Source organism: Lactuca virosa, chromosome 8 (genome assembly GCF_052849685.1).
Source record: "Lactuca virosa cultivar CGN04683 chromosome 8, Lactuca_virosa_CGN04683_v6, whole genome shotgun sequence".
NCBI classification, from domain to species: domain Eukaryota; kingdom Viridiplantae; phylum Streptophyta; class Magnoliopsida; order Asterales; family Asteraceae; genus Lactuca; species Lactuca virosa.
The window spans coordinates 145,904,575-145,917,890 of NC_136433.1; the positions used below are offsets into that span (position 1 = coordinate 145,904,575).

Sequence of the window (13,316 nt, forward strand, 5' to 3'; positions counted from 1 at the left end):
CACTCAAATATATATTGACTTTCTCAATATACGTATTAGTAAATATGCATTTATAGTGAGTTTATGAACAATTAAATCATCAAACATAACTTTATACATATTTTGGAGTTTCTAAATTGAGTTCGAGCCGACATAATGCATCCAAACGAGCTCAAACTTGGTTCAAAGACACGTGGCAAACAGTAAATGATGCTAGTATAGGATAACTTACGTGGTCAGGCGAGCAGGTGATCCAGGCTTAGTGAGATGGTAAAATATAGAAGCGTCGGCTGGTGGATTAGTGAACGAAAAAAGAGAATATGATAAGGTGTAAACGGTTCCACGTACATTTCTATGCATTCACGCCAGCCATCCACTATGGACTGTGGGGCCAGAACACCAATAAAAAGAACCATTATTTATTTAAAAAATATTATTTACTCATTTATAGCCGCATATGATTATACTATACAAGAATTTAGCAGGACAAGGAGGTTGTGGTGATGTTTATAAAGGGTGGATAGATTATCGCACAAAAGATTCTGCAAAACCAGGACATGGTTTAACTGTTGCTGTTAAAAGGATCAAGAAGGAAGGTGTTCAAGGCATAGATGAATGGAGGGTATGAATTTTTTTTAACCAGAAATGTATTTTTTTTATATAAATAAATCTCATTAAAATCCCTTCCCCACTAATTTTTCAGAATGAATTGAAGATTTTGAGCAGTTTTAAACATCCAAATGTAGTGAAACTGTTGGGATATTGTGCTGAAGGCATGCACAGGATGCTAGTGTTTGAGTTCATACCTAATGGAAGCTTGGAGGAGAATCTTTCAAGAGGTAAGCTCCCAAAACTCTAAGCGTGTGTTTATTGTTTGCTCCATAGGACATGACATAAAAAATTCTAATCTATTTGACATGTATTGGACTGTAATTGGGAGTCATGTGTATGTAACAAAAATTTCAATTGGGTCCCACCTAAAACGGTGGGAGATGACTATATACCCTCTCAAAAGATGTGGATGTTCTCGTTATTCTCACCATTGAAAATAAACATAGAAAGGTTCTCCAATGTAGTCGAGTCGAATCCAGTGTAGTCGAGTCGAAAGTATAATCAAGTTCAATTCACTCGACAACCATGTAACTAACACAACATAAAGTATGTTCTTTAAATTTAGGCACAATATGAAGATTTGGTATTTCAAGAAGTTCGGAATACTCAAAGGCCCCGTTTGTCACACACTGTAGAATATGTACTACTCTTGACACGATTGAATTGTGACCGATATCAATGAGACAAAAACTACAATTCTCACCCCAAAAGGTGGAAGAAGATGGACATTGATTCTACTAAAGTACTAAGTAAGAGAAGTGAAGCCTCTTTATCCGTGTTATTGGCTATAGCCTTAGAAAGCTTGTCCATTATAGTCTAGTATGGTATAGTCTGGTTTAGTCTAGTCCAATCAAGTTCCGTTCAGTAGGGGTGTTAAAAAATATCCGATATCCAATCCGAAATTCGGATATCCATATTTTTGGATTCGGATACGGCTAGTCATTTTATAAATTTTCGGATATCCAAAATCCAAAATTATTATTATTTTTTTTATATATTTCGGATATCGAATATCCAGTTATTTTTATTTATTAGTCATTTTATAAATTATGTTTTTAAAATTGATTAAGTTTTTTTTACCTAAATTATTCTACCTATGTCCACTGTGGGATTTGAACCCTCAACTTCAAGAAGAAAGGACAGCACTGGATACCGCCGGGCTAGAAGACCTTTAGTTAAAATTGATTTAGCACACTTCATTTATCTTCATTCATGCATGAGAGCCATTTAATAAATGAACCAAAAACAATTTCACATATAATTTTATTAGCATAGCGATATTTATTGAATAACTAGACGAATGCCCCGTGCATTGCGTGAGATATAAAAAAATATTTTATATTAAAAATAACTAAATCATTGTTATTAACAATTAATAATAATTTCATAAAAAATATAAAAAATGATTTTTAGTATTGTTATTATGTTGAACTATATTATAAGAGATAAGGTTGGAACTTGAAGTTGTTTTGTATATACAAAGTTATATGATTAAAATAGAAAAAAAAAATAATTTTTAAAAATAAATAAATCGTTATTGTTATCTATTAAATAATAATTTCATATTAAATTAAAACGTTTATATTAAATATTATCATTATGTAGAAAATACGATAATAGAGACATCTTTTTATCTATCTTAAATTTTATCATTCTGTACAACATATGATAATAGAGACAACTTTTTATCTTAAATAGTAAAAAAAATGTTTTGTATCATAAATATTACCATAATTATGTAGAACATATGATAATAGTGACGTCTTTTATAAGGTTAAAACTTTAAATTGTATTACATACAGGGTTGTAAAACTTGGCTAACACAACCAAATACTCGGCATGTTACTTAAACTCGGCCTCCAATGGAAGCGAGTTTGCCTAACTCAGCCAAAAGACACTCGGATCCTTATTAAACTCGATCCAAATATAAAAAATACGGCCCAAAATCATTTTTTTCGAAATTCTGAAATTTAATTGGTCACTTGTCGACAAAGACAATCTCACCAAAGAATACACTCAACGTCGTATAAAGTTAGATGCAAGGAAGATCTCATGGCTTAGTCCCTTTGAAATATTTCACAACCTTTCCTATTTATAGAGGAGAATACATTCTCTTGTTACTCTCACGATCAATGTGGGATGAAGACGTTTTAATTAAACTCATTTCTTTATTTGCCAATAATTTCATTTTGTTAAATAAAATATTAAATAATAAAAATAAAACGTTATCTAGAAAATTTATTGTTCAATAGTTCCATTTTTCAGTAATCTCGTAAGTTGCTATAAAAAATTAAGTTTTTATTGAATAACTTTTTGTTAAATCCTAAAATCATAAATTCAGTTAGGTACTTAATATAGAAAGTTTGTTTATATATATTTTCATGATATCAAAATGTCATTATAAAATGAATTCATTTATAAAATATAATCGAGTATATATTCTGTGCTTTTGAATCAAAATGATTTTTCAAACAATTATAATTTTATGTTTAGGTAGATTTTTTTATATTTATATAACATTATGTAACTTATAATATTATTATAAACAATTTGAATAATTATGGGAGTTTCAAATGTATGTGGTGAAAGGAAAATGCTTCGTTTATCGGTCCAAATTGATCAAACTCGGACCGATTCAGCTTAATATACCAAACTACATAACATTTTTTCTATTGAAACCCGGTTTGTATATATTTTGTGTTTTTTAATCAAATTTATTTTTCAAACAATTATAATTTTATGTTTAGGTAACTTATTTATAATAATATTATTAGAAACAATTTGAAAAACCATGGGAGTTTCAAATGTATGTGCTGAAAGAAAAATACTTCCTTTATCGGTCCAAATTGATCAAACTCAGACCGATTCAACTCAATATACCAAACTACATAATGGTTTTTCGACTGAAACTCTGTTTGAACCTAAAAAAATCTTGTTCAAAACCATTTTCGGGATTCTAAAACTCAAATGGACAGTTGCCAATAAAGACATTCTCACCAAAGAATACCCTCAACATCCTAAAAAGGTAGGCATAAGGAAGTTCTCATGGTTTGGTCCCTTTGAAACATTTCACAACCTTTCCTATTTATAGAAGAGGAAACGTTCTCTTGTTTACTCTCACCATTGATGTGGGATGAAGACATTGTAATAAAACACGCTTTCTTGTTTATAAAACATTATTCAACTTATTTAGTAAAACACCCCTTCTCTTGTTTACCCTTTCTTTATTGTTCAATAGTTCCATTTTTCTATAATCTCGTAAGTTGCTATCCAAAAAAGTAAGTTTTTATTGAATAACTTTTTGTTCAATTCTAAAATCATAAATTCAGTTAGGTACTTAATATAGAAAGTTTGTTTATATGTATTTTCAAGATTCAAAAGTTCATTATAAAAAGAATTCATTTATAAAATATAATATGCGTATATATTTCGTGCTTCTGATCAAATCGAATTTTCAAACAATTATAATTTTATGTTTAGGTAGATGTTTTTTTTTATATTTATATAACATTATATAACTTTTTTAAAATATCATTGGAAACAATTTGAAAAATCATGGGAGTTTCAAATGTATGTAGTGAAAGGAAAATGCTTCTTTTATGGTCCAAATAGATCAAACTCGGACCGATTCAACTAAATATACCAAACTACATATTTTTTTTTCTAGTGAAACCCGATTTGTATATATTTCGTGCTTTTAAATCAAAGTGATTTTTCAAATAGTTATAATTTTAGGTTTAGGTAGATGCTTTTTTATATTTATATAAAATTATGTAACTTATTTATAATATTATTAGAAATAATTTGAAAAATCATGGGAGTTTCAAATGTTTGTTGTGAAAGGAAAATGATTCCTTTATCGGTCCAAATTGATCTAGCTCCGGTTCAACTCAATATACCCAACTACATAATTTTTTTTCTAACTGAAACACGGTTTAAACCTGAAAAAATTTGGTTCAAAACCATTTTTGGAATTCGAAAAGTTAACTGGACACTTGCCAATATAGACAATCTCACCAAATAATACCTTCAAAATCCTACAAAGGTAGGCATGCGGAAGTTCTCATTGTTTGGTCCATTTGAAACATTTCACAACCTTTCCTATTTATAGAAGAGGAAACATTCTCTTGTTTACTCTCACCATCGATGTGGGATGAAGACATTGTAATAAAACACCATTTCTTGTTTATAGAACATTATTTAACTTATTTATAATATTATTGTAAAGAAATTGAAAAGTCATGGGAGTTTCAAATGAATGTGGTGAAAGGAATTTAAAAAATGGGGTTTCAAATGCATGAGATTTAAGAAAAAATGCTAGCTTTATAAGTATGTATGATGAGGCATTTTAGAAAAATAATTATTCTGTTTTAATTAAGCAATATATTTTCTAACCAAACAATATTTTAAGATTTTACATTAAGTATTGTAGACAGAAAAAAGTATATTTTAAAATTTTAAAGGGATAATGACTTGAAAATGTAACAAATTATACCTTTTTGTTATATTTGGTCACTAGGTTACAACCCGTGGAAACCACGAGTAAAAAATTTAAAAACAAATTTATATTATTAATAAGAGTTAATTTTGTTTTGCATTTTTTGCATTGATTATTTAAAATTAATATTAATATAAATTTGTAAAAAGATATATAAATTTGAATATATGTTAAAGAGAAACACAATCAATCCATTGAAAGGTAAATATGAAGATAACTAAAATGCTTTTTCAATATGTGAATGCTTTATGAAGTGTGAGGGCAAATCATTATTTTTTGATTTGAGGGAGCAATCAAGAAACACCATGTGGCATCTATTAAAGCCTAAAAATCAAATATCGAAACAAATTCAATATTATGGATTACAATGCTATATAAAAAATAAAATATTAAAAAATTGTAATAAAAAAAAGAAAAAAACACAATTGTTTGAATTTAAAAACTAGGAAACATTTATAAATTTCTAAAAACTTTCTTATACACAACATTGGAAGTTTTGTTTGTAAGTCTACCATCCTTATCTAAAATTAACAATTTCAATCATTCTCTACTTTGAACTCTAGATAAGGCAACATACAACTGTCTATGTGAAAAAACATGATCTTTGAGATACATACCAACCTTTGATAACGACTGCCCCTGACTTTTATTAATTGTCATTGCAAAACATACAGCCAATGGAAATTGTCTTCTTTGAAATTTGAAGGGAATTTTTTTCCAGATGGACTTAAAGACATTCTCGGAATAAAGGTTTGCTTTCCAATATTAGTTCCAGATATGATAATTGCCTCAATAACACGTTTGCCCAGAGATTTTACTTGTAGTCTAGTGCCGTTAATAAGCCATTTTTCTTATCAATGTTTCTTAGTAACATAACTGGAACACCGACCTTTAAAATTAACTTTTGATTTGGCAAACCTGATACTTTAAGACCATTTAAAATATATGGGGAGTATAAATTGGGATCAAACTGATCATGAACAAACTCTGATTGGCAAAGACTATCTGAACTTAAATATTCTACTTCGTCTTCGGGAAACAATGCTAACAAACGATCATTGATTTGTTGGACAACTTCATTTTTTGGAGCTAGTATAGCTCTTTCTTGAAAATAACTCGTAACGTTGAATTTTTCCAAGATTGAAGGATATACAAACTCAATTAATGAACCAATAGGATCATGTGGATCATTATTGAGAATATCATCCGGAACATCAATAATCGCTTCACCATCGTTCGAACCACCAACTTTTCCTTCTCCTATATCCAAAAGCCAGTTTGCAAAATTATGTTCGAATATCAGATGGATCCCTTCCAACGGTTAGTCTCATGTTTATTGTTAATCTATGGACTTTGCATTGTTGTCATATATATGAAGAACTTAAAGAAGCATTAACGATATTTTGTCTACTACCGCCTTGAACAACAGGTAGAATCTGTCTGAAGTCTCCTCCAAAAACAATCGCTTTCCCTCCAAATGGAATTTTTGAGTTGCTAGACTTATCAAACTTACATACATCTTTCAGAGCTCGATCTAAAGCTTCAAATGCATGCTTGTGGACCATAGGTGCTTCATCCCAGATAATCAATGAGCTTTTTCTTACTAATCTGCCGAGTTCACTATCAGGCGGTATCTTACAAACAGAATCCTCCGTAAGATTCAACGGAATTATAAATCGAGAGTGTGCTGTCCTACCTCCAGGCAATAATAACGATGCAATACCACTTGAAGCAACATTTAAAACTATATCACCATTACATCTAATTGTTGCAGATATTGTCTTCCAAAGAAAGGTTTTGCTCGTTCCACCATATCCATACACAAAAAACAGCTCCTTTCTTATCATTGACTGTAGTCATGATATCAAGAAAAATATTGCGTTGCTCGTTTGTTAATGCATGAAACATACTATCAAACTCTTTCTTTAAAATCGGTATGTCATAGTCTAGCTCCTCCGTGATAAGGCGATTTGTTGAAGAAGAAACTGTATCAGAATCAGGGTAAGACATTTGTTTATAATTTTTAAGACTGGTGTTGTTACGAAGTAAAATCTGTTCGATCTCGAACAAAGTAAGGTTTTTAAGTTGATCCTCATTGAGTGATAAACCTGTAAAAAATGAACATTATGTCAAAAAGAATATAATATTAAACAGTTTAATGGTAATAAAAAAAATTGTACCCTGCATATTGAAAATATATAATATCCGTTTTTACAAATAATGATAGAAAATTATAATACCTGGAGACTTTAATCTACGTTGTTGGTTGTAAAGAATACCATCCGACAAGTGTTGCCATGTATTTTCCCAAACAAACTTTGGTCTACCCAAACTGTTAGACATTAACATCGTAGCAAATAAGAAACACAGATAAAAACCAGTTCCTGAATGACTTGCTTCCTTAATTGCATCAACGTATTCTTTGTCGTCATCTAAGAGGCCCAAAGCATAAGATGCATCTCGAAAAGTAGGAAACTCTTCACCATTTACCGTACGAATTTCTTCAAATGATTTTGGACCTTTCACTTCATTTAAAAGAATCCGTAAGAAGTAGACTTCGCCAAGTTTAGGTGAAACAGAGTGAATCCTTCCTATTGAACGTCCAATTTTCCTTGGCTTCCACAACCTATCATTAGGTTTCCAAACAAACTTTGTTGGAAATTCAACATATGTAAGTTTTCGTGCATCTTTATTAATTTTATTACATTCCATCCAAGATGTGAACATAGAAACAACAACTGAAGGTTGTTCAAGAACATCGTCAATATCATCGTCTGCAACATATATGACTTGTTGTTGATCAGGAAGATGAAAAGGTAGTCGCATCACAGAAGGATATCGGTAATGAACATCATATTTAAATATTCGCCATGATACTTCACATGCATATATATATATATATATATATATATATATATATATATATATATATATATATATACACACACACACACACACACACAATCATAATAATCTTTTATTTCATCCACAACCTTTTCTTGATGAGAAGCAGTGTTGATGTCAACAACAATTGTAGCTCTATCTGGACCTTTGTTTATATATTTAAACAGATACTTTATGGAAGATCTCTGATTGCACCATTCAACATTAATGTGTGTCTAATATCTTTTCAACATATATTTGTTGTATGGAACAACATTTCTGTTGTCTAACTTAACACCTGATTTTTCGACAAAATATCCATTGTTTCTTCTCATATATAAGGGATAACCATTGACATCAACTGAAGAATGATTATAGAATTGCTTTGGAAATTTTTTCGAACATTGCTTGTCAACCATGCATGGGCAATTCATATTTTCAGCTCCACAAGGACCATGTATCATGAATTCACTTACAAGTGAATACAACTCTGGATCTTCATTGATATTTGGAATCTCAGCGGAAATAATCGGATCAATATATTCAACAGCAGGCCGCTTGGAGTCAGCATGCATAAATAGACAAATATGACTATGTGGCAAACCTCTTTTTTGAAATTCCATTGTATAGACCACTACAAATTATTTTTACAAATAAGATATGATTTGTACTGGATGAAATATGTTTGAAAATAATAAAAAAATATTAAGAAACGAGAAAATCATTATAAAATTTTTTTGTATTAAACAACAATTTTGAATACCTGCTTGAACGATGCCGAAAATTTTATTTTCCCGTATGTCTTTAATAAAAGCATCAAGCTTTATTTTGAATAACCTACATAAGATATCATGTCTATCTTCTGGATGCAGTGAAGTGTTATGAAGAAACCTTTTAACTTCAGGCAATTTTGGATTACATGTAAAGGTTATGAAGAAATTAGGATATCCAAACCATTTACATAAGGACATGGCGTCAAGGTAGTTTTGCATCATATAACGTGCACCGCCAGTGAATGAAGAAGGTAAGATAACACGTTGTCCGACGTTGGATATATCTTTATTCCCGAGGTCTTGTTGATTACGTAAATTCTCATAAGACTCACATCTAAGAATTTGTTGTTTGCTCCTTATGAAATGTAATCTCTCGCTTTCGATCATAGTATAAGCATCTGCCAAAAACTGTTGGAACAACCTTTTTGAATTAAGAATTAGTGAAAAATATTGATCCCTGTCCTGTATTCTATAAGAAAAAAATTCTCTCATTGTACAGTTGGGCCGTTTGCTGTTGCTTGAAGGTGTAATACCTCGATGTGGTATGTCAACCCTGTAACCATCATCACCATATGGAAACAGTAGTGGATACTGAAGAGGAATGTATGATGGATGTAATTCACTAATACGCCGTAGAGAACCAGATGAAGTTTGAACAACAATATCTCTATTATCAATTGAATCACCAATATCTCCAATAATTAAAGCGGCAACCTCGATGTGGTATGTCAACCCTCTAAGTTTCTGATTTGTAAATGTAGCCTATGTCGAGATTTGCTGACATCACGGGAATCAAGCTTTCCTAATGAAACAACTTCACCAATAACATCTACAAAATGATAATACAATATGTCAAAATGATGTAAAATTAAAGAATTAAATATAATATACAATCAAGAAGGGGGAAAAATTACCAATTGAGTCATTAGAGGTAGTTGTTGCTGAGATAATTCTTTCAAAAGAAACACAATAAAACCCATATGTTGTTTTGCGTTGAAAGTGTAGACGAATTCACAGTTGTTCTTCCGTGCAAGTTTAACTTGGAGGTTACATCACTTATTTTAAAACTGTATCTGTTAGGAGCGATAGTGGGGGATCGGATGTAAACAACTTGATCTTCTTTAAGTTTCGACTCAAACCTTTGAAAATCTCTTGGATAGACACTTGCTCGGATTTTAGTACACTATTAACATAGGGTAAGAATATTATATAATGTAAAACAATTGTGTTTTAATAAATATAAATTGGTCAACAATGAAGATGTTATTCAACCATGAACGATTTTGAATAATATTATTGGAAAGAGCAAATAAACAAAACAATGATTTTGAATAATGCTTTTGGAATAACAGATTTTACCATTTCATCCATCAATATCATCTCAATTGATTTGACAATAGTGGGGTTAACATCTGAAATTGATCTCCATAGCCGGATGATAGACACTTTTAGTGTGTAATCATCCTTCATATTGTCCAATTCTTTAATCAAAGTGATGTTTCTATCTGCCATTGTCACTATAACAGAAAAACAGATATACAATAATAAGAAAAACAATGGAAGAAAATTACCATTATACAATAAAGTATAAGAACAAAATCAATAATGCAATAAAGTATATTCAAACATTCAAACAAAGAAAACAAAACTGAAAGACACATAAAAACACAAACTATATACCCATGTACAGAAAATTACCATTATGTCCATGGACTATTAAAATAAACCATTTTCAATTAATAAAACACATAAAATACAAACAATTTACAATGATTCAACCAACAGTTTAGCTAGAAAAAGATTATTCAATGGTGCATGCATGTTGTATAATATTGATTGATATCATGAATAGACTACGTCCAATTGAGGTAGTGGCAAACTGCACCATTGCTTTGTATATGGAAAATTAATTTATTTCCAAAAAAATAACATCTTTTGGAACGTATATTTTTAATTTTAATTTTTAAATGATAACTGGCTAATTTGACTCAATTTGTTAACATTATTATTAATATTATTTTCATGTTACCGTGAGCTTTGCTAGAAGTGGTGGACGTGGAGGTCAAAATGTCAACAAAGGTTCCACTTCTTATAACTCTTTCAACAACATTGCATATACAGTATTTGACTTTACTACTTACTCTCACATATTAAACTTTTTTATTCTTCTTCTTCTTATTATTCTTCTTGTTATACCCAGATTACCCTCCACCACTTCAATTACTTTGTTTACAGTAAATACCAAAGTTGATATGAGGTTTAATTCTAAGGCAACACATTGGTTAAGTTAGAGGGTGAGAGATAAAATTCTACAAATGGCATGCTTAAAGTATTAAAAAAAATAAAAAAATAAAAAATTCCTTTTATGTTGTTTGATCAGGAAAAGAATCGAATCAACAAATATGGGGAGCTTGTGATTTCCTCCACATAGACCAGAACAGAGAAGTTAAAATTCTATCCGATATTATGTTCTGATTATTCTCATCACAACAACAAATTTTCATTCCTAAACTCTTTTTTTATTCTCTTCAGGGGTAACATTGAGGATATTTTTTTTTTCTGTTTATACGATAGATCAATGATCATGGATGTCAAATGTATTAAACTTAATCTCATACTTAAAGTTGTTTAAATCACAATTCTTAATTACATACTAAAAAAAACACACACACACATACACATTAAGAAGCAGAAACAATTTTCGATTATGATTAACACACGCATATACAATGAGAAGCAGAAACTGATGTGTAAAAAACAACGCAGACATTAAAAAAACACAAGAAGGAACAAAAGATAAACAAACAATCTGAAAGTAGGTTTTTAATAAAGTTACCGAAAGGATTGAAGTCTGTGATTGAGTGGACGATTTTCGACTGTGATTGAGCGGACGATTTTTTACTGCGATGATTGAAAATGTTGGAAACACGATGCTGTAAAGAAACGATTGATATAATATGTTTGAAATATATATTGACCGGAATACGATCAAATTGAAAGCAATTGATAGCATACCTTATATATGAGATCGGATACCATAATAACATGCTATGAAACGGGAATGTAATGAATTTTCGAGTTAATATTTACAGCTGTAATGACAGAGTAAATGGAAAGAAAACAGGGTGTTGTATATGTTTTGATATGTAGCTGAAACAAAGAAGGAGTATAATAGGTATTTAACTTTGGAATAAGTAAGCTGTTTTCAATGGACACGTGGACTTTAGGTTTTGTTTATTACATAGGGAGATTTAACTTTTTTTTTTCGTGCATTGTTAAGCTTTAAACTTGTTTTATTGTTTAAAAAAAATACAATTTTGACCGGGTATAGTGGTTTTTGTTGGTTCCCGTCGTCTTCTCCGGCAAACATGAGTTTTCCGGCTACCTTCTCCGACCAAAAAATGAATTTTCCGGCGAAGTTTTTCTTTTATGGAAGAAGAAACCTGAGAACTCCATTTCTAATATCATTTGTTCATTGTGAGTCCAATAAATCAAAACCCATATAAAATTTTCAAGGTTACAAGAGATTTTCAAGTTCTGAAAAAGGGTTTCAATGGTTTTCAAGTTTTGAAGTTCAAACTTTTCGAGTTTAAGCTTTTTGAAATTCAATAAATCAAAATCCATATGCACACACTTAATCGAAATCGAAGCTGCATCTGAAACATAAATCGGAAAAAAACCCAAACTTGAATATGAACAAATGAAAAACAAACTTGAATATGATAACAAACCCATTTCTTGTGTTCATCGTGTGTGTATGTGTATAACCCAGAAAAGCCCTAAATCAATCGGTTTCCTTTTCCTGAAAACCCCAAAATCGGATCTAAATCGATGAGTTCTCCAAAGGAAATTGATTGCAGGTGGGTTATTGTTCTTTAAAATCCAATATGAACATGAAAAAACAAAATGAAGCTCCAAAAGAAGCTTGATTTCTGAAATCATTTAGGGTTTTTTTCGTTCTTGTTCAAAATATGAAATGAAGTTTTGAAATTTGAAAGGAATCTTGAAATCTAAAGCTCAAATCTGTTTGTGTTCATATTCTAGATCTTAGAACCCCACAAAAGACTCAAGAACACCATTAAGAAAGAGAGAGGAAGAGAGAAACAAGAAATCTGAAAAATGTATTAATAATTAATCTCGCCGGAAAATTTATTTTGGTCGGAGAAGATGACCGACAAAATCATACTTGGCCGGAAAAGACGCTGGAAAAACCCTCTATACCCGGTCATAATGATATGTTTTAAACAAAAAAACGAGTTGAAGGGTTAACAATACACGAAAAAAATCAAGTGACCAAATATGTACAAAGGGTATAGTTGGTTACCTTTACAAGTCATTATCCAAATTTTAAAATACATCTCAAGTTTCAACTTTTTTTGTATTGAAATAAAAATAAAAGTTAAAGAAACATAACAAAAAATGAAATAGATTCATATAATGGCATAAATGTACAATTTAGTTGATAACTGATGATATCATTGCACAAAGGATTTAAAAAAAAATATTAGATGTAAATGAAAAAAATACATGTTATATATCGTTAAATCCAAAATGCACCATTTCGATAGATA

General features: G+C 30.3%; 1 protein-coding gene across 19 annotated transcripts; it reads left to right on the forward strand.

Annotated features, from left to right (window-relative positions):
• The first annotated feature begins 405 nt into the window (after nt 1-405).
• LOC145132612 (putative serine/threonine-protein kinase PBL3) lies at nt 406-11,391 on the forward strand. Of its 19 annotated transcripts, none has more exons than XR_013718159.1 (7): nt 409-601; nt 683-818; nt 5,764-5,839; nt 8,845-9,468; nt 10,790-10,824; nt 10,946-11,039; nt 11,126-11,391. XR_013718159.1 is itself a non-coding variant. In XM_079067461.1 (5 exons), exons 1-4 carry the CDS (start codon nt 437-439, stop codon nt 11,034-11,036), a joined length of 468 nt encoding a protein of 155 aa, XP_078923587.1. In that variant the 5' UTR covers nt 408-436; the 3' UTR covers nt 11,037-11,039; nt 11,126-11,391. The 19 variants fall into 19 exon arrangements, 11 of the variants coding, with proteins under 11 accessions (XP_078923586.1, XP_078923585.1, XP_078923587.1 ...); XR_013718157.1 differs by lacking the exon at nt 5,764-5,839 and having other exon boundaries at nt 8,845-8,996; nt 9,245-9,468; XR_013718154.1 differs by lacking the exons at nt 5,764-5,839; nt 8,845-9,468 and having other exon boundaries at nt 408-601; nt 10,790-10,865; nt 11,126-11,190; nt 11,278-11,391.
• The last annotated feature ends 1,925 nt before the right edge of the window (nt 11,392-13,316 follow it).